Source organism: Bufo gargarizans, chromosome 2 (genome assembly GCF_014858855.1).
Source record: "Bufo gargarizans isolate SCDJY-AF-19 chromosome 2, ASM1485885v1, whole genome shotgun sequence".
Classification (NCBI taxonomy): Eukaryota; Metazoa; Chordata; class Amphibia; order Anura; family Bufonidae; genus Bufo; species Bufo gargarizans.
Window position 1 is genome coordinate 148,462,947 of NC_058081.1, and position 23,220 is coordinate 148,486,166.

The window sequence follows — 23,220 nt, forward strand, 5'->3', positions numbered from 1 at the left end:
CATGGTATTACTGTGCTCAATTGGCCTGCCAACTCTCCTGACCTGAACCCCATAGAGAATCTGTGGGATATTGGGAAGAGAAAGTTGAGAGACGCAAGACCCAACACTCTGGATGAGCTTAAGGCCGCTATCGAAGCATCCTGGGCCTCCATAACACCTCAGCAGTGCCACAGGCTGATTGCCTCCATGCCACGCCGCATTGAAGCAGTCATTTCTGCAAAAGGATTCCCAACCAAGTATTGAGTGCATAACTGAACATCATTATTTGAAGGTTGACTTTTTTTGTATTAAAAACACTTTTCTTTTATTGGTCGGATGAAATATGCTAATTTTTTTAGATAGGAAATTTGGGTTTTCATGAGCTGTATGCCAAAATCATCAATATTAAAACAATAAAAGGCTTGAACTACTTCAGTTGGTGTGTAATGAATCTAAAATATATGAAAGTCTAATGTTTATCAGTACATTACAGAAAATAATGAACTTTATCACAATATGCTAATCTTTTGAGAAGGACCTGTATACAGTACTGTGCAAAAGAGTCCGGAAATGATGCAAAGTAAGAATCCTTTAAACATAGTTTATTCTTCTCAATTAACAAAATGCAAAGTGAATGAAGAGAAATGTAAATCGAGTGAATATTTGGTGTGAGAACCCTTTGTGGCTTTCCTGATCTCACAAGACATAGGGCCAGATGTATCACTACTCTGACAGCTTACTCCACTTTCACATATGGCTAAAGTCAGTTTTAGCCAAGTCAGATTTATGATCGGCCCTTTAAGACTGTAATAAATGTGGTTTGACGGTAGCAGTTTATCCGTCAGTAAGCAGCTTTACAAAAGTCGCACATCTTTACGAAAAAGTCGCACGTCTTTACGAAAAAAAGTTGCATGTTCTATTAAAAAGTCTCATAAGATAAGCATGGTCCTCACTGTAGTGAAATAGCGAATTTTTTTGCGACTTTTTAAATAGTCGCAATGGTAAATCTGTCTAGATTAAAGCCTTTGTCGTTTATACCACAGATTTTTCCATCAGAGGAATCCGCTGCAGAAATCAGAGTCTGACTCTTGGATTTATGCCATGTACTTGCAGTTAGAAATGCCACAGATCTGCAAGTAGATTTAGGCTACTTTCACACCTGGGTTAGGTGCGGATCCGTCTGGTATCTGCACAAACGGATCCGCACCTATAATGCAAACGCTTGTATCCGTTCAGAACGGATCCGTTTGCATTACCATGAACAAAAAAAAAAAAAATCTGTTTTGACTTACACTGAAAGTCAATGGGGACGGATCCGTTTTCAATTGCACCATATTGTGTCAGTGAAAACGGATCCGTCCCCACTGACTTACATTGTAAGTAAGGACGGATCCGTTTGGCTCAGTTTCGTCAGACGGACACGAAAACGCTGCAAGCAGAGTATTTGTGTCCACCTCCAGAGCGGAAAGGAGACTGAACGGAGGCAAACTGGTGCATTCTGAGCGGATCCTTTTCCATTCAGAATGTATTAGGGCAAAACTGATCCGTTTTGGGCCACTGGTGAGAGCCCTGAACGGATCTCACAGGCGGACCCAGAAACGGCAGTGTGAAAGTAGCCTTAGCCCCATTCTATCAGGCTCATCTGCATGTGGCCGCCTGCTGCCATTTCTTCAGCAGAAACCGATGTCAATTGTTTCCACTTTAAAGATTCCAAATCTACATTGAAAAAAAAAAATATGCATGTCTGTGGATTTCCCATCGATGTTGAAGGGGTGGATCCATTTGTATTATATTCAACATAGCCAAGACGGATCCGTCTTGATCACCATTTAAAGTCAACGTAGGACGGATCCGTTTTCTATTCTGCCAGATTGTGTCAGTTTCATCAGACGGACACCAAAACGCTGCAAGCGGAATGGAGACTGAACTGATTTATTCTGAGCGGATCCTTTTCCATTCAGAATGCATTAGAATGCAAACTGATCCGTTTTGGACGCTTGTGAGAGCCCTGAACGGAGCTCACAAACGGAAAGCCAAAACACCAGTGTGAGAGTAGCCTAAGAATATGACCTACTGGGGTGATGTAATCTACTACACAACAATCCTGTTTGACGCAATTAGCTACCTTGAAAATCACAGCCGTTCCATCAGTAGTCAGTAAACAGTTAATCGGTTGCTGTTGATTTTCATAGCAAGCAGTGGCGTACCTAGGGTGTTTGGCACCCGGGGCACTTCCTTTCTCTGGCACCCCCCCAATACTTTAAACAGTGGTGTTGCCCTCATTGTACAACCTTCACAGTAGTTTTGTACAGATGTGTGCCCCCTAACAGTAGTTATGCACACATTGTGCTCCCCTCACAGTAGATATGCCCTCTCTGTGACCCTTCACAGTAATAATCCCCATTGTGTCCCCTTCATAGCAATAATCCTCATTGTGTACCCTTCATAGCAATAATACCCATTGTGCCCCCTTTATAGTAATAATGCCCTCTGTGCTAGTAATGCCCCCTGTGCCCCCTCCATAGTAGAAATCCCCATTGTGCCCCCTTCACAGTAATAATGCCCATTGTGCCCTCTTCACAGTAATAATGCCCTCTGTGCCCCCTCCATAGTAGAAATCCCCATTGTGCCCCCTTATCAGTAATAATGTCCATTGTGCCCCTTCATAGTAATAATGCCCACTGTGCCCCCTTCATTGTAGTAATGCCCTCTGGCTCTGTGCTCCCTCCATAGTAGAAATGCCCATTGTGCCCCCTTCATATTAGTAATGCCCTCTGTGCCCGTAGCCGTTTGAAGAGAGGGCAGCGCTCATATGAGAGCTGCTTTCTCTGCTCTGTTCACCTGCTCGTCGTAGCATTTGCAGTGATGAGCAGGTAAACAGAGCAGAGAAGGCAGCGCTTGTACAAACAAAACAAAAAAGCGGACAACCCATTTAAAAAGACCTACTTGGAAAACATTAGATACAGCGCTACAGCTCTTACATCCAGTGACTTCTCTTCTCTGATGTAGACATTCTCTTTCCTCTGATTCTCCTGTCAGACCAGACCACCATTGTGACTTCTTTCAGCCGCACCTCGTCTCTGCAGAGTTTAACAAACAGACATCTTACTTTCCTACTTTTCCATCATCCTCCCACCTTCTCAACACCCCATCCTGCCGCCCCCAATACTTTCCTGCAGAAACAGTCCCCCTGAAAATACCGGTACGACACAGAACACCCCTTTATATTGTGCGCTAGTAATAAAAAAAAAACACCTTTCTTTCAGATCAGACCCCCATATAAAACCCTAAATGAGATCCCCCAATCTGACACCAAACCCCCTTTAGACCTCTATGTCAGACCCCATGTAAGCTTAGATCAGACCCCCATTAGACCTCCATGTAAGACCCTGACCCAATATCAGACCTCAGATAAGACCCCCATTAGATCTCCAGACCCACATATCGGACCTCAGACCAGACCCCCTTTAGACCTCTAGACCCCCCAGTCAGACCTCCAGACCCCCAATCAGACCCCCATTAGACCTCTAGACCCCCCAATCAGACCTCCAGACCCCCAATAGACCTCCAGACCCACCAGTCAGACCACCAGACCCCCATTAGACCTCTCCAGACCTCCCATAAAACCTCCAGATCATACCACAGATCAGACTGTAAAATAATAAAGTCACTTACCTCTCCTGTCGCCACTCTCCTTGTCCTGGCTGTCTTCTCTTCTCAGGGCCGGCACTACAGTCACCTGACCTCCTGCAGCGTCAGCTCAGATTGCGCTCTGTCCCTTCTGACGCTGCAGGCAGCCAAGACACAGCAGAGCGGGCCCTGAGAAGAGAGAGCAGGAGGAGGGGTAAGTACTGGACAGCGCTCACAGCGCTTTTCTCCCCTCCTCCTGCAGACTAGTGAGCGCTTCCATTATGGAAGTCCCTAACTAGTATTCCCTTTATAAGATGCACTGCATCTTAGAAAGGGAAAAGCAATGAGCGCTTCCTTCTGTATTAATGGAAGCACTCATTGCTTCTGTTCTGGCACCACCCTGAGAGTGCTTAGAGCCGGCACCTGGGGCGGACCCCCCCCCTCCCCTGCCCCCCCTGGGCACGCCACTGATAGCAAGATTATTTAGCATTTTAAACTAATTGCACCTTCTGAATATGCATAAGAAAGAAAAGTATTTTCTCAGCAGTTTTATAATCTAGTGAAGATTCAGGACATGTAAGGAGAGCATTTAAACATATTAAGAAAAACAGGCTGCCCCCATAACCCATGCAGAAAATATCCTTCGTTAGGTGAGCTAACATCACAAGTGAACACATCAGGAATTAGGATTATATGGTGTGTATGTGCAGTATATATGGAGTAATGTGCCCCCTATTATAAGAAGTTTAATTCCTGAGGCATTCTACGACACACAAAAACATGAGGCCGCAGGTCGAGCACATTTATACAAGTCACAGAACCCTGCAATGACTTCTAATATTCTTATGCTGGGTTCACACTGTGTTTAGCCAACTGCTGGGCTTTCTGTAACGGGTAAATGTTTGAGTACCCCAAATATTTCAAAAAGTTCTAATTCTACCGAACCAAGAGAAACAAGGAGAGAGAGGAAGAGACGGCCAGAAATTTTCCAGGCAATCAGAGCATTTTCTCAATATGTTCGACCCAACTCAAACTTGAATCAAATTTTGAAGAGTCACTGTACTTTCGTGCAATTTCCTTTCATTTAACAGAGAACAGTGTAACTATCACATTTCTAAATCACTTCACTTCGAAAATATTCTTGCATCCACCTGAAAAAAAAGGTGTAATGTCATGGCCACTCGGGGGTCTCACTTCCACCTAAGTTGTAGTCCACTGCCTGTTGTCAGGCAAGATCCGCCCCTGAGACTCAGAAGACGGCTGAGAGGAAGTGGGGGAGTGTCAGAGCTAGCCGAGATCCTCAGCCTGATAAAACAACCACTTCTATACTGCTTCTGAACACCATGGAAGCCTGATTTATCCATCCTTATTAGTTCTGTGAGCTCCAGAGCTGAAAACTAACATAGTGGGAAGCAATGGAAAGGATGTCACAGCAGTACAGTGTCGGCAGAAGGGATATGCTCCCTGCTTGTGAATGAAATGCATCTAGCTGTGCAGATGAAATGGGAAATAATATTGCTAAAAAACCATTAGGGAAGCCCAAACACAACAGCTCCTTCTCAGTTATGATTGTACGAAGATGCACAGCCAATATCTAATATTTTTTTTTAGAACTGCTCATTCACTTCACTGAGGCACTTCTTTGGCCTGTATAAAACTTATTATAGACTAATGAAATAAAAAAATATATATATACCGTTATAAGCCATAAGTCTGAAATCAGTAAAATGTTGTGCAAGGCATGATGGTAAAAGCTTTAAGCCAGTACATATGGAGTTCATTGTAAACTGCAGTCACCGAAGAATTCCAGACATCAATAGGTCAGTTATTCTGTTCTGCAGTGATTTATCAGATCACATGTTTACCAGTGAGCCGCTACAGTTTATATGCAGCGTTGTATACATGACACTTGACATACGTGGTCAGGGATCATTATGCTGTGTTACAATCTGTAGTTTAGGTTCAGAAGGCAATAAATTACCCTTGTGCTTGTAAAGACAAATTTATCATGCATTTTACTACTTTAAGGACTAGCTGCGACAGAATGGGCTAGGAATGAAAGGTTCCAAACATGACTAGATTTCATATATCAAGTCGTCAAGAACGTAGCATTAAAAGTCGCTCTGAAACTACTGCAAAACATCTGTACATCTTGAAGACACTAAGTACATGAGAGCGTACCTTCTAGTGTGGGGATTTCTGACCTAAAATCTCATTCTAATCTAAGGATTCTAGGTTATATAAAGTTATAGCATCGTAAATATCTGCCTCTCTCCTTCTGTACGTTTGTAACTCGTCTTGTTCATGCTTATTGCAATTGTCTGTATTATGTATGTATACCCCTATCATATGTACAGCGCTATGGTATGAATGGCGCTTTAATAATTATCATAAGTGGCACAACTTTAAAAAATATAATAATTACCCTGCCACCGTAGCCTTTGTACACTATCATATGCAGCTTTCTTTCCCATATAAAATATTGGAAGTCACAGTAATGTCACAATTTTAGTCCGGGCAATTATATATCTCTGTGGTTTGCATTTTTAGAATCAGCATAATATGTAGGGCTACAAAGCAACTTGCAGTTCCGCACGGTAAGATGGCAATGTCATGCTACTACACGGCACCTAATGATAGTATGCGTGGTCACACAGTGGTCTGGTACTGGATTAGGCTGGGTTCACACCTGAGCGTATTCGATAAGCGCTTTTTACAGGCGTTTTTATCGGGCGTATTTTGGGGCGTTTTTGTATTTTGGAAACTCGCGTAGTACGCGCGTTTGTGTGATTGAACACAGAGGCATCCAATGAATCTATGGGCGGGAAATCGCGACAATACGCCCCAAAGAAGCTTCTGTACTTCTTAGGGCGTAGGGCGTTTTACAGTGCGTTCGCACGCGCTGTAAAACGCTCAGGTGAGAACCATTCCCATAGGGAAACATTGGTTTTTGCCTGTTAGGAACCCGTAGGAACGCGCTGTAAAACGCTCAGGTGTGAACTAGGGATCGACCGATATTGATTTTTTAGGGCCGATACCGATAATTTGTGAACTTTCAGGCCGATAGCCGATAATTTATACCGATATTCTGGGAATTTTCATTTTTGAAAAAAAAATAAAAAATTCCCACAAATCTGCTGAAAATTAATGTTTATTGTTAATGTGTATTTTTTTTTTTTTGTAAATCTTTCTTTTTCATTTATATTTAATATTTTGGTGTTTTTATTATTTTTTTGTAACTTTTTTTTTTTTTTAACTAACTTTTAGCCCCCTTAGGGACTAGAACCCTTGTCCTATTCACCCTGATAGAGATCTATCAGGGTGAATAGGAGCTCACACTGGGGCTCCGATCGGAGGAGCAAGGGAGAGGGGATCCTGTGGAGGGGCGCACTGCGACTGGGGTGGGGGGGCCCTATGCGCCACCACTGGGGGGGGGGGCGCACTGCGCCACCAATGTCTGATACTGGGGGGCGCACTGCGCCACCAATGAAGCTTATTCTCTCATTTATTCATATACAGGAGGCGGGAGCTGGCTGCAGGATCACATAGCCGGCTCCCGACCTCTATGAGCAGTAGCTGCGATCCGCGGCACCTGAGGAGTTAACTACCGCAGATCGCAGCTACAGCAACATAGAGGCCGGGAGCCGGCTATGTGATCCTGCAGCTCCCGCCTCCTGTATATGAATGAATGATAGATTAATCTTCATTGGTGGCGCAGTGGCCATAGCTCCTCCCCTCCTCCTGTCCCCTGTCCTTACATTGGCGGCAGCAGCAGCACAGGGGGAGGAGACACTGCTTCCTTCTCCCCTGTGCTGCTAAGGGGAACACGGAGAGCGCTGTCAGCAGCACGATCTGTGTTCCCCATACACTATCGGAATATCGGCAAAATAAATGCCGATACCGATAGTGTTCAAAATCCTGAATATCGGCCGATAATATCGGTAAATCCGATAATCGGTCGATCCCTAGTGTGAACCCAGCCTTACAGTGCGCCCAACAAGTCCCTCACCATCATTAGTGAGACATCAGTCATCCTCATGTGCGGTCACAAGTCGCTATGCAGTGCTGAGTAAATTTGTACTGTATGTATTAAACAAATATGAAAAATCTGCATCAAATATACAAAATGTGAAAGTGGCCTTGTTGCTATGCAGATTACCCTTCCATATCCCAGTACCATCTGGTATCAATGTGTTTATTTTGTAAGGCTAGTTTCACATCTCCATTTTGTACTCCGGTACTCTATTCTGGAACAAACTACCGGAGTTACCTTATTCAGCGTAGCCGAACACTGCCCGATCCCCATTCGTTATAACATGATCTGGCGGGTTTCTGGAATAAATTATGTCTTTATGTCGGTGAAATACCATTCAATGTAGCAGTATTTTTCGGTCAGGAAGACAGCATTTGTGTCGGAAACCTGCCGAATCCTATTATACTGAATGGGGATCCGGCAGTGTCTAGCTATTCTTGATACGGTTAAGGCCTCTTGCACACGAACGTGTGCGCCCCGTCAAAGCAGACCAGACAAAAAAATCCTAAAAAAAAAGATCCCGAAAAGAAACTAAACAGCCTTCACTGCAATCAATGGAGTGCTGCTCACGTCAGTTATGTGCCGATTCCGAAACTACTGACATTTTCTTTGTTTTGCTCCTGTAACAGGGCAGAACAATGGATGTATATAGTGCTGGTGTGAACTCACTCTAAGGGTCCAGTTAAAGGGGGTGAGCCCCCTATAAAGAAGTTAATCATACGCCAGTAAATTTGTCAGGACTTGGGAGGCTATGCCTCTCGACTAAGCCTTATCCCTCCACACTCACTCTTCAGAAAAGTGGCAAATATGGCATAAAACCACCAAAAGCTGCATATTTTTGTGCCAGTGGCTCCTACGCAAAAAAATTAAATGATTTTAATGTCACTTTTCTGGTGAGCGTGGGGGGTTGATAAACTCCCCCTACCAATTATCATGGTCGCTGATCACTGAAGTTGGTGTATTTCCTATGCAGATTCCTGGATTGCTCACAAGGAGAGTGCCACGTTATCATACTGTCATTGTGTGATGCAGTTGATAGTTGTAGTACCTATGCTGACTCCTTAGAGGCTCATCATACATGAAGCTCATACTTCAGCTGCACTCTAGAAGAAGATGGCAAGGGACCCAAAGAACAACCTCATGCAAGTAAAGGAACACTGGTCCTGTAAGCCAGCACAAAAGCTGCATTTTATTTTTGCCTGGAGTAAGACTTCAAAGGGATATTCCCAAAACAGGATCTTCTGACACATCAATGTTTGGAGGTTGGCAAAATCTATCCATAACTGAGGAGCATCAGGGGAACTGAAGTCTAGACTCCAGGTCCTTCAGCAATGAGATCTTTATAATGTTCAGACCACCCTAATGCGAGAACAGGCCTTTAAAGAGGACCTTTCACCGATTATGACAATGTGAACTAAGTATACAGACATGGAGAGCGGCGCCCGGGGATCTCACTGCACTTACTATTATCCCCGGGCGCCGCTCCGTTCTCCCGCTATGCTCTCCGGTCACAAAGTTATGGTAGGCGGAGTCGGCCCTTGTTCTGCTGTAGCGCTGGCCAATCGCATTGCAGAGCTCACAGCCTGGGAGAAAATAACCTCCCAGGCTGTGAGCTCTGCGCTGCGATTGGCCAGCGCTAGAGCAGAACAAGGGCAGACTTCGCCTACCATAACTTGGTGACTGAAATCTCCGCCTACTATAACTTAATGAGCGGAGATACCAGAGGGCATAGCGGGAGAACGGACCGGCGCCCGGGGATAATAGTAAGTGCAGTGAGATCCCCGGGCGCCGCTCTCCATATCTGTATACTTAGTTCACATTGTAATAATCGGTGAAAGGTCCTCTTTAATCTAAACACAGACCACCGACCACCATTAATTCAAAACCCACCAAAAGCACACCTTGTGGTTAAAAAAAAATGTTTTCTTTTTTTCCTCCTCAAAAACCTAGGTGCGTCTTATAGGCCGGTGCGTCTTATAGGGCGAAAAATACGGTAGTTTTTATTGTATTTTGTCCACTAATAAACCACTTTAAAGGTTTTTAATGTATTGGCATGTGAACCCTACAATGGGCTACGATTCATCACATTACAAACCTTAAATCCATTGATCAATCACTTCTGACGATACTAAAACATATCCTGTTTCTTTTGGTACTGTAATATATTCTCTTGCTACACATCTCCCTGGAAAGAAGCTTTTCCTAAAAGTCATTGACGGCACTTTGAAAACTTCTAAAGACTTCACGAAAAAAAAAAAAATCTATTTTAGTCCATTCTTTTACAATTTGCTTTTGGCAATGTTATTTTATTGTGTTCAGTGATAGCAGTGCAGGGCAGTTCTGTGATGTGCTAGTCACAGACATGTACATGGTAACTGATCCACACGGCCCGTCAGATTTAACACTGAACCCGAGCCTTGGTCGCAACACAATAGATCACCTGAAATCAATGCCATGATTTCCTAAATCAATGAGAACATTTTTTTCTTTTTTCTTTTAGGCTATGGTCACATATTTAGTGGCAGAAAGTGGGGACCGATTGATATTAGCCAGAGATGTGCTGCAGATTATGTGTCTAACACTGGGGCTAATGATCATGTCTGCTGCCTGGAAATCCACAGACATTTTCCTACCCATGTGAATGGGGTTTCAAAAACTCCATTCACATGCATAGAAGGAAGATTTTAGATTTTAGTTGGGAATATGCAGTTTCATTATAATAGCGTCTTCTGCGCTTTAACCTGTATTGTACCTGTCCAGTTGCTAAGCTGAATGAGCATGGTCGCACATGCTCAGTTCCATTTTTCAACTGCTGACAACCAGGTCTTCTGATAGAAGCTATGACAGTTCAGTGAGAGAGCTGAACTAGAAAGGACAAACACCTCGAGCTGTTATAAAGAGAGATGCAGCAAAAGGAGCATGCCCCCCCGCCCCCCATCTCTGGATCCACATGAGGTACAGGGCTGGTTCCAGCTTTATGAAGAGATTGTCTTGTATTATATGATGGTTGATTGTTACATCAATTATAAAATAACCCCTTTAAGAACTTGTATTCTTAAATAAGGCAACACATATAACTGCCCAATGGGCACAATCTTAACCAAAGCTGTCCTATGTCATATAAAAGGGCTTTTCTTATAGCAATGCTGTTTACTGTGCCACATCCCATCTGTGAAGGCCCAAAAGCTGGATATTCATGGTTGAATTCACGTGATCGTAGTGGAGGTGGATTCTCATGTGCGATTAGTGGGGTCCTTAATCTAAATGCAGTAATAGGAAAACTCCAGCATTCAAATATTGCTTTAGAGAAAGTCATTGGAATACACATGATACAACACAGTTAGGCTACTTTCACACTGGTGTTTTGGTTTCCGCTTGGGAGATCCGTTTCAGGGCTCACACAAGCGGTCCAAAACGGATCAGTTTTGCCCTAATGCATTCTAAATGGATAAGGATCCGCTCAGAATGCATCAGTTTGCCTCCGTTCCGTCTCCATTGCACTCTGGAGGTGGACACAAAAACGATGCTTGCAGCGTTTTGGTGTCCACCTGGCGATGCGGAGCCAAACGGATCCGTCCTGACTTACAATGACACAATATGGTGCAATTGAAAACTGATCCGTCCCCCATTGACTTTCAATGTAAGTCAGGATGGATCCGTTTTGACTTAGACTTTTTTTTTTTTAAAAGAATAATGCAAACGGATACAAGCGTTTGCATTATAGGTGTGGATCCGTCTGTGCTGATACCAGACGGATCCGCACCTAACGCAGGTGTGAAAGTAGCCTAAAATATGCCAAATTTACAAATGTTATCAAATGTTCTTAGGTATGGAATATAATAACATTCAAAAGCAAAAATATCCTGTAAAAGTTTATAATAAAATCGGTCATTTGTTATACCTGTATTACTCCATGGCATCCCTTACAAAAAAAAAGTGGGTGTTTTTGAACTTAAGACTGCTATTTTTGTCAATGACACATGCTTTTGAGATCTGCAATACAACAAATGAACTCTCAGAAGATAGCCCAGGGCCTGCTGGATAGTGTTCTTTCAGAAGCAAAGACTCAAAAGGGAAGTTTGATGATGAACACTTGTTAAATCTGCCTTGGGCCTTGAAGTTTTCAGTGTTGAAGAAAAAATAATTTGGCGGCTCAAAAATTCCTCAAAATTATTATTATTTCTTTGCTCTTCAGAAACATCAAAACATCTTCGTCTTACTCAATTAAGATTAGAGGAAAGAACTAATTCTGTCCTCAAACTAGTATCAAATAACTCACTGTCGGAATACAGGCACCAAACATTTAGGTTACCATATAGCTGGCAAAAACGTATAACTCTATAATAAACAATATTCCTTTAAATACGGATGCTGCTATGGTCTTCTTCAGTCCACCATAGCATTCACATGAGAGTTATCGTCCAATTACCTTTCATATACTCCTTGCTTTGGAATAAGTATTATCGGAGGAGAAAACCTCACATGGGTCGGGTCGATTTTTTTTGACTGATACACCAGATTCTAATTACAAATGATTATTTTATTACTGTAAATGTATAGGTTAGTTGTACAATATTCTGATTTATTCCATGTTTTTACATGCCATAAACATGTACCACATCTGTATGCAAAGAATGTATTCACCCATGCTAGTCCTTGTCCTCAGTCGGCCTCAAAATCGGAATTTCCCACTAGGCCAATTTAATAATAAGTAAACTAACCTAAACTTCTTTATCGAGTACAATACCGTGCGAATAGTGACTAGCTGCAGGACCAGGCCACATGCCACATACCTGCATGTCACCGCTGCAGGATGTAAACAAGCAGTGGCAGGAGGACCGGATCGGTTGCGCATTAGAAAGTGGTAATCATAGCAACATTATTTTAATCTCACAACAAAAGAGGGCTTGCCTGAGGTTTTCAATTGGCATGGTAAACCGCCTTAAGTGCTGAGGGTTTTCCATAAGTGGTACAATTTTTAGAGAATGCTCAGAATAGTTTAAAAAGTTAAAAGGATCGATAACCTCAAAGATCCCCACCAGGTTACTGCTGCAGCCATTGAATGGTTGGCCACTTATTTAATGCCACTTTCTGTGTGACAAGCCTAGGGCAGGAAGCATAGACCAGCAAGGATCTGGTATTCATCAGAATCGGCGATGGTAAAACTTAGTTTTCATATTACAATGCTAGTTTCACACTAGCGGCAGCCTTCTCCGGCAGGCTGTTCCAGTGGGGGAACGGCCTGCCGGACCCGTGGAACTGCTAATCCACCGTGCCGCTAGAAGTCCACTCCAACCCCATTCACTATAATGGGGCGGGCCGGAGGTCCGGCCACAGCACGGCAAACATGCAGAGAGGTGGCAGGAATAAAACTACATGTCAGTTTTATTCCGGCCGCCTCTCTGCATGTTTGCCATGCTGTGGCCGGACCTCCTGCCCGCCCCATTATAGTGAATGAGGCAGGAGCGGACTTCGTAGTTTTATTCCGGCCGCCTCTCTGCATGTTTGCCGTGCTGTGGCCAGACCTCCGGCCCGCCCCATTGCAGTGAATGAGGCAGGAGCGGACTTTGTAGTTTTATTCCGGCAGCCTCTCGGGATGTTTGCCGTGTGGCAGCCGGACCCCCGGCCTGCCCCCATTAAAGTGAATAGGGCCGGCATGGACTTCCAGGGGCACGGTGCACTAGTGGTAGCAAGAATCCGTCAGGCTGGAACAGCCTGCCGCTAGTGTGAAAGTAGCCTTAAAGGACAACTGTCGTATTAATTTTTTGGGGAGTATTGGATTGTGGTGATTAATATCACCTTGGTGGCCCTATTTCAACTTTTCACTGTATATTCAATTACCCCTTAATTCCACATTTTTGTTCCCTCTACTGCCTATTTTTACCTGTGCTTAAAATAGGGTTGCTAGGCATGGTCCTTCTCTCTGTTGAAGGACTGAGGACGCAGAAGCACGCAGCGTGCAAGGTCAGATTACTGACAGCCAGGGACTGTAAGTAAATGATTAAAGCCAGGTCCTCCCCAGCAGCTGATAACAGTGCCTGGGCTGTGTGCGCTTCTCCCTGTCCCTGCGCTTGGCAGACGCTCCCTCACTCAGCAGAGCTGGAGAATGCAGAGTTGAAGCAGCGCAGACCAGGGAAGGGAGATCTGCCGTCTGCTCAGTGTATAAACGATAGCAACATGTGGTAAGAGGACCCCTTTGTGCTGCAGGAAATTAACCCTTTAGGGTGGAGGGCTCTGGTTACTGACACTTTTGGGGGGCTATTGTTACTGGCTAGTGAGGGCAGGCGGGATTAGCCTCAGGGTGAGGGCAGTGGCGGCCATCTTAACTGCATAGTGAAATTGCAGTTTTATGCAGACTGGTTGCGAAGGGCTGAATCTTATTAAATATGGGGTAAGTCAGTCTAATAGTAACTGATTCTGGAATATCATGTTATTAGTAACTACATATATGAAAATTGAAATTAGGGTCTAAATGTGAGTTATCCTTAAAGCATAAGACAGTTACTATAAAAGCATACTGCTAAATCTAGGGCTGAATGATGACTAAAGCGAAGTTTATCTGACTTCACAGGTAAAATAGTCCGCATTATGCATGCAGGAATATCTTTGATGCACCTTGACAGGACTACTAGAATTATGCTCTCTTAGGAACTGGAGCCTTAGGTTCAGTTTAAACAGAGAAGTTTTCTAAACGGGTGATCCCATGAGAAGTATTATTATGCAGTGAACAGGGCATTTCGAATTGTAATACATAAAATACAAATATATATATATATATATATATATATATATATATATTTTAATGTACAATCTCTGCTCCGGTAGCGCCCACTGCTGTTTTTCACGTGGCTGGAATTCTCGTCCACCTTATCCTCCATTCGGCGGTTCACTCCCTGCCCCCTTCTTCCTCTCACAACTGGCGTAGTGATCTCATAATGAGCTGGCCCTACTATTAAATTCATGGAAATATATAGCGGTATCTCTCTCTAGGCAGTGGAGAAAGAAACTGTATTGCATACCATAGTGCCATTATTTGGTTCAAAGGTACCATGTGTGAGAGACTATTTTCTGTGCAGGGTAGGAAGGGGTCAAGAAGAGCAGATAGCAACACGCTCCTGGGGTTGCAGATGCTTGATGAGCTGCTGCCCAACCACAGCAAGGGAAAAGAGAAATCTGCCAGATGAAATGTGTGTAAAAAAAAAAAAAAAGGGGAAAAAAGTTGAAAATTAAACTGGACAGCGGTGTTTTTTTTGCATTGGTATAGTTAAAATAATGGTATGTATTTCTTAAGATATTCAGGCCATTTTCCTGAAAAGAGGAAAAGTATAAAGGAACTACACTTGTGGTCATTTTTACATGATAGAGTTAAATCTCTCCAATGGGGCAATCCAAAGGCAATTCAATATCAATAAGAGGAATAGATGAGAGCCTTTAGTTCACAGGTACATGAGGTATATCATACAAAGTTATCAATGAATGATAGAGAGACAGATAATAGCTATAGAGAATAGGCAGACAGACAAATATTACATTTACTTACCCAGCACTTCTGCTGTAGCCATGATCTCACAAGTATACATTGCAACCATAAGTCTCTGTGGCTTTACTTGAAAAGCATAACGGCAAGCTTCCTTCATTGTGGCAATTAACTGTCCGGAAAATGGTCCGTAACAGTCTGTAAATAGGAAATCCCCTTTACGTTTGCTGGATTTCTCCTGAGCCTTGGTGCTATCCTGACTGTGTCGTGGAACGTCTTTTGCTTCAGCAGCTTCCCTCACGGAATTATCAATGGATTCAGCAGCTGTATGTAGATTGTCTTCTCCTTTTGCAGCCTTTTCTTCTGAATATTGTCTTTCCAACACCATAGATTTATTCATATCAAGTTTTTCCACAACAAAACAAACTCCCATAAGAGGTTCTTCACACATGGGCCCAGCCAGGGTCACAAGCTGGAAACCACTAATAATGCTGTTATCGAAACTATGATATTTAACCTTCTTGGGGACTATATCAAGGCATTGCCATATAGAGGGCCTTTCATAGCCTTCAATGTGATTTACCAAGATATTAGGCCCATAACGTCTAGGGCCAAAGGACCAGATTTGGTCAACTACATTCCGCCACCTTCTGCCTTGTAAATGTTGTTCAAGCTGACTTTTGAATTCTCTAATTCGGCTGATTGTTGTCTCGCTGACCTGAATGGTATTGCTTCCTTCATTGAAAGCCAAGTTGATCTGTTCCATAGTTCTGATTAAGTCACTGTTTTTCTCTAAAAGATGAGTGCTTTCTTCCGGGAGTGGCATGGCTCTGACACTAAGTGTGGCCAATTTATTTGAAGTGGTTAGTGTTACTAGGCCATCTGGGTCAATCTGGACACCTTCAGGTGACTTATTATGCTCTTCTTTAACCTGGTGTATAATGGCCACTTTATGCTGTTTTCCAATATCTTCATTTACCATGTCAAATTTTGGAGGTCTGATTATGGTTTCTCTAAATGGGATTATAGGTTCAGATGCACTCAACTCAATCTTTGCAAACCTATATATAAAAGGATACCAAAAACAATAGGATATCAATGAATCATCACACTTCAACAAAAGGATCTTTAAACATACATTTATCGTTGGCACCTAACTGATATAAGTGAAGACGACTTCAGTTTTCTATTTTCTCCTTCAGTCACTTAGCTCACTAGTGTGCTATATCAGCCCATCCTTAAGCATTGTTCCTAACATTTCTTACTTTTTTTTCTCTTAAGGCACATTTAGATGTGCTAGGTGAGCAAGCAATTATCGGGAAGGGACCGCTCCTTCCCGATAATTGCCTGCTCATCAGTGGAGGTGAAGAGCAGTATTTACATGAAGGGATCACTTTGACTGTATGGAGATAAGCAATGGCTTCTGCCATTGTTTGTCCTCATACCGGTTGATGCACACAGCATGATCTGCTGCCCAGAAACAATGATCTAATGTTCTGCATAAAAGATCTTTTCACCTGATGAACAAGTATTTTGCTCGTTCATCGGCAGATTATACTGAAAAGAGCATTCATAGTAATGTTTGTTCCTGACTACCTATCCGACAATTGGGCAGTGCAAATCCTCCGTTACATTTTCCCTTTTATCTGTCAACACCAGAACTTCAATGGGTAGCTGAACATTTCAGTATAAACTATGTTCCACGACATTTTATCCAGCCAATGGATATAGAATAAACTTTTTTAATGTCACGTATAATTAATGAGGAGTAAGGCTTATTTTCCAGAGGCTTAAAGTACATGCATGCTAAAACAGGCACTATACAATACATGGCAAATTCACCAAGTATTTATCTTATTACCATGACTAGTGTTGAGCAAATCAAAGAGCACGAAGTGGACTTCGAACGGATTTCAGGGAAAATTCGATTTGCCGCAAAGCTAAATTTCCTCATGCTTTGTGGCAAGTAATCGATTTTCCCTGAAATGGGGCTAAAAAAAATAATCATACTTACCTCATCCTTTTGAGCACGAAGAGCCTGCCTCCACCATCTTGATTGAAAATCCCGTGTGCAGTGACATATGACGTCACCACACCAGCCAACACAATGACGTCATCACGGGTCGCGCAGGATCTTCAATGAAGATGGCGGTGGAGGGCTCTTCGCAATAAAATGAATGAGGTAAGTATTTCTCTTATTACCATGAATAGTGTTGAGCAAATCAAAGTTCACAAAGTGGAGTTCAACCAGAATTTCTGGTAAAATGCGATTTGCCACAAAACCGAATTTACTTGTGCTTCGTGATAACGAATCGATTTTCCCTCAAATGGGGTGAAGAAAAAAACAAAACCAAAAAACATAGTTCCCTCTTCTGTTTGAGAGTGAAAAGCCCACAGCCGCCAACTTGATCCTGGGAAATCCTGTGTGCGGTGACGTATGACAGATGTCATCACGGGCCGTGCTGGATATTCAATTAAAGGGGTTGTCTGGGTTTAGAGCTGAACCCGGACATACCTCCATTTTCACCCAGGCAGCCCCCCTGACTTGAGCATCGGAGCAGTTCATGCTCCGATGCTCTTCCTTACCCTGCGCTAAATCGGGTAGGACAAAGGCATTTTCAGGAGTTCCGGTCACGAACCAGGCTCTCTATAAGGCTGCTAGGAAGCCCGGTGACGTCGACGGCACTGATGGACGGGTTTTAGCGCTGCCCTAGCCAGTAAAACGGCTAGGGCAGCGCTAAAGCCCGCCAATTAGAGCTGGTGACGTCACCGAACACACTGCTGGGCGGAAACCTCCACCCAGCAGTGTGTTATTGTAAACAAAAGAGCCAGTGCCCTGCGCGATCTAGCGCATGGCAAGGGAACGCATCGGAGCATGAGATGCCCTGATGCTAGTATCGGGGGCTGCCTGGGTGAAAATATGGGTATGTCCGGTTTTAGAGCTGTCCCCTTTAAGATGGCGGCGGCGGGCTCTTCGCGATCACATGGATGAGGCAAGTATTATTTTTTTTATTATTATAGCCAGTCAGATGCCGCGATAAGTGATAAACACTGCATCTGAGGGCTACAATGACAGGAAGTGGTGCAATCCCCTTACATTGCACCCGCCATTTACAAAGAAAAGTGCTTTGCAATTCGTCACAAAGTAATATTTTTATTTGGCGAAGCAGCCTAATTGAATTTTAAACAACTTAACTCAATACTAGCCATGACATATACAATGATGGCCAACCTGCGGCTCTCCAAATGTGGTAAAACTACAATTCCCGCCATGCCCTGCTATAGGCTGTCTGGACATGTCGGGAGTTGTAGTTTTGCAGCAGATGGAGGGCCGCAGGTTGGCCAACCTAGACATATATTTCATAATGATATGACTTGGTTTGCCTCTTCTGTATTATAAAACTTTTAAAGCAACCCTCTAGTCAGGGACTACCTTTTATTTCGAAAGCATACAGGGAGTCTGAGGTAGTCAGAGCCCGCCTCCTGTCTCTCAAAGCAGCAACCTGAACCAATGATAAGCAGAGGGTGTGTCTCAGACTACCTCAGTCTCTCTGCAGGCACTGCACCGAAACTGTAGTCACAGATCACAGCCCTGTTCTAATGCAGAAAAACTAAAAAGCAAGCCAAGAGAAAGATCTGAGGAACATAAATAGCAATATCAGACTTTCAGATCATTTTTGGGCCTCTGACTGAAGGGTCACTTCATGCTGCAAGTACTATGCAATGATAAGGCAAATACAACATTTGAGAAATATACTACGGAACTGGAAAGCTACAAAACCCATCTACCTCTGTCCCAAATATCCATTTTTTTCTAACGTGTATAATAACTATTAATCACATTTTTCATCAAAATATGCATTGCATTTGACTTAAAAGTCCACATTAAATTTTCTCGCTGCATCACTGATACATTTCCTAAGCATGCCCTTAGAAGTACACTTTCACTGGAGTGTGAACGACTGCAACAAATCTGTTAGGTGTGAATGTGGTGTTAGGATCCATTTTTTTTGCTCGAAGTCCCTAGCTTGAAACAATAAAGGGAAGCTAGACGGTATGCAGCATTAGGCAATGTATAGTGTTCTTCATCTTAACACAGTCAATAGGGAGACGGACTATAGGGAGTGGGCCAGCAGTAAAGCCAAGATTGCATGCTCACATAATAGACTGGTAATGAAATGTCTGAAATGGGAAGCACAATGCAGCTGTAACTTAACAGATGAACAGTTAATGCGATTTCTAAGGGGAAGGAAAAAACATTAAAAGGACACAAAATGAGGTCTAAGTATAGAAGTCAGGCTGCAGAAGAGAATGGACACCTGTGGGGAAGGTGGTGAGGAAGAAATTTCCCTCATAGCATGGTGCAGCCAAATGTCTCCACTAGACTTTAGAGCATTATTATTACGGAGATGTGACTGCCAAGGAGGTATTAGGAAGGCATGACATCAGCGATGTAGGACTGCAGATATGTATGCACCAGCCTTCTCCTCCTGAAGACTAAAAAAAAAATGTGGAAACAGGCAAAAAATAGCATGATCTGCTTAACTGCAACAAGAAATTACAGCACATATGGAAAGATCTGCATCATCTCCTCAGGGATGGAAACATTCACGGAAACCTACGTGACATATAGTCTTATGAGAGCCCTTATCATCCAGGGGTGGAAAATCTATGGGTTCTACAATGTAAAGAAGTTCCTTAGAGAGATTAGTGGCACATTGCTAGCGTATGCCACCAATGTCTGATTACTACTTTATCTCTTGTTGGCCCCACTTGGCTTTTCCTGGGCAGCCGGGGCAAAATCAGCATATAACACATGGATTTTTACCATAGACTACCTGGATTTACCATAGTCAGAATCCACTGCAGATCAAAACCTACGGTGTCCGAACTTACTCTTTAAATAAGAAATGCAAACACAACTGGCAAGTGTGAACTATGGCCTAAAAATGACTGTCTGCCATAGTAATGGGCGAGAATAACAAATCATTGTATAGGCTTGTCCAGATTAACAAAACAACCTGCACCACTTTTGCCCATAGGCAGTGTCTGGTATTGCAGTTCAGCACCATTTAAAGGGGTATTCTAGTTATGCACTCGGCTAGCTCTGGAACTCTCATAGAAATGAACGGAGCAACTGCGTGCTTGCCTGACTGATGTGCTGCTCCGTTCATTTCCAGGGGCTCCATGGGGTATGGGGTTCCTGTTCTAGTGATCATTAAGGGTCCCAGCGGTATGACCCCCGCCAATCTAATAGTTATCCCCTATCCTGTAGATGAGTTCACATAACTGGAATACCTCTTAAAGGCTTCTTTAGCATCAGTGGTTTGTGTCCAGCCAATTTTCTGCATTTTTGCCGGAATGCGGCCAGATCTCAGCCAGACCCCATTCTCTGCTAGAACAGCCTGCAGGAATCCAAGCCGCAGATATAAAGGTAGCCTAAGTATATGGGGTTGAGTTGGTGTACCAGACACAGTCTATGGACAACTGTGGCAGCTATTTTAATAATTTTGTGTACAATAATTGTAATGAATTTGGAGATGATATAAAGTAAAAAGTAAACTAATTAAACTCAATGTAGTATTCACAACAAAAAATGAAAAAGTCCAAAACTACTATATATTTAAAACTGCAATATTTATAGTATATCCATATATGTATCACATTCTGTTAGTCCAGAACCCAGTGGTCTAGAATTCTGGATACCCAACATTAGGCAACAAAAGTCGAATTGACACAAAATCACTGCCAAAAGTCAGTGAAGCCTAAAGACCTCCATATACATTAGATTATAGCTGGCGAAACCCACTATATTTGGTGGGACAGTCTGACAATCAGTTATTTGGTCAGTTATTTCCATTAGTGATTATGAGCCCAAACCAGGTTCAGGTCAAAACCACAGAACAGGTGGAGATCTTTCCATTACACCTGATCTCTAGGTTATAGAGTAGGATTAACTATTGGTTTGGCTCACAATAACTGATGGAAATAATTGACCAAATAACTAAAATGTGAACTCGGCCTAATGTGTATAGGAAGCTCTCGACTCTCAACCAATAGATGGTACAATGGGAGAGAAGGGTTCTCCCAGGAGATAAGCTGTCACCAGAGGTGTCTGGAAGCGGCTTTCTCCTCTCTCCCAACAAAAAAAAAAAAGGTTCAGCCGAGTTGGGCATGTATGGCAGACTCAGGAGAGAACTTTAGAAGGCACAAGCTATTGAAGGAGTCTAGGCACTTTAAATACAAACCAGCTTATAATGAACACAGCAAGTAATGTTTTAGATAGGACAAGGTAGGCATCTCCACTATATGTGCAGCTGAAAACTTCATTAATCCTAAAGGCGTATTTAGATGCTGTGAGGAGCAGCTGATTGTCGAGAAGGAAGCGTTCGGCCGCGTTTACATGCATTGATCTCCTCCACAGTATGAGGATGAGCGATCACTGCTGCTATCTCTTGTTCCCATACAAAATCATTGTTTCCGGACAGCAGGGTTCTGTTTAGATCTGCTGCCCAGGAACCATGATTGAGGTGTCCGCACCTCAGATGATTTCACCTGATGAACGAGCGATTTGCTTGTTCAGCTGCACCTTTAGACAGGCAGATTCACTGGCCGTGTAAATCTAGCTGTAGTACTCCAAGGAGTCAGAGTAAGACATATGGTGCTCTGGTACTTGGAAAAGGGAGCCGAATGCCTGCTGTTCTGTCACAAGGGATGATCATTACTCAGTCTTATAATAGGTTTCCTAAGTGTGATCCAGCTACATGAACATGCTCTGCCTTCATTTATCAGATTAATATTGTTACACGGCTTTATATAGCCAATATCTGTGCTACATGTACTGACATCCTAAAAACATTTTTGTGAAAAAAATAAAATAAAAGCGGAGTATACAAGTAGCAGATTTGCGGTGCAGATTCCGCACTGTACTTCTGCAGCAAACTACAGTTCAATACAAGGACATTCCATTCCTAGATCCACATAGAAACCGGGACATGATGGATTTTCCAGTCCACAGTATGTCAATTATAGCAGGTTTTTTTTTTTTTAACCAAATATTTCACCCCTTCAGTATGCAGGGACGAAATGTGCAGTGGATATCCTTTGCTATGTCTGTATTCAGCCAAAGCCATGCTGGCAGAACATAGCACAAGCGTGTGTAAATGAGTCCTCATAAAGGTAAGGCTGTACAATTATGAATAAAAGCACACATGTAGTGCTCTAACTTTAATGTAGTCTGCAATAAAATCCGACCCCAGAGTAACATACACTGCACATGAGGCCAGACTGAAAACTAAATAAAAAGTATAACACATGCTCTACACTTTTCTGGTGGCCTTCTGTATCTGGTCTTCGGTCAGGTGAACCGAGCCATACAGATATGTTTAGCGTATACGCCGGAAGAATTTCACAGAATAGATCTTAAATGGAAGGTATAGATTTTGCACTGAGCCTGAGACTTAGGCCTAGTTCACACGATCGTTTTTTTGCGATTGTACGGGCCGCTTTTTTTGTGTTCCGTATACGGAACCATTCATTTCAATGGTTCCGCATTAAAAACGGAATGTGTTCCGTAAGCATTCCGTTTCCATATTTCCGTTCCGTTGAAAGATAGAACATGTCCTATTATTGCCCGCAAATCACATTCCGTGGCTCCATTAAAGTCAATGGGTCCGCAAAAAAAATGGAACACATACGGAAATGCATCCATATGTCTTCCGTATCCGTTTTGTTTTTGCAGAACCATCTATTGAAAATGTTATGTCCAGCCCAATTTTTTCTATGTAATTACTGTATACTGTATATACCATACGGAAAAACAGAACGGAAAAAAGGAACGGAAACAGAACAACGGATCTGTGAGAAACGGACTGCAAAAAACTATAAAAGCCATACGTTCGTGTGAACTAGGCCTTAAGGTGGCCATACACATAGGATTAAAGTTGGCCGGAATGGCAGATTTTGATCCTTCCAGCCAACTGTTTGAAAAACTAGCGCGAACAAAGCATTCTCAATCGCCGATGGCAGACTCGTCTGCCAAAAATGTATTCTGCCGTGCTGGAAAACTCCCCACGTTCATCGGCCGAAAATACATGTTGAT

At 43.0% G+C, this 23,220-nt stretch overlaps 1 protein-coding gene across 3 annotated transcripts in view; it reads right to left on the reverse strand.

The window, feature by feature from the left end:
• Positions 1-23,220, reverse strand: part of EFL1 (elongation factor like GTPase 1) — a 277,476-nt gene that overhangs the window by 19,692 nt on the left and 234,564 nt on the right. For all 3 annotated transcript variants that reach the window (XM_044279571.1, XM_044279570.1, XM_044279572.1), the window contains exon 18: positions 15,183-16,180. In XM_044279571.1, the coding sequence (XP_044135506.1) occupies positions 15,183-16,180 (998 nt within the window). The remainder of the gene's footprint in view (positions 1-15,182; positions 16,181-23,220) is intronic.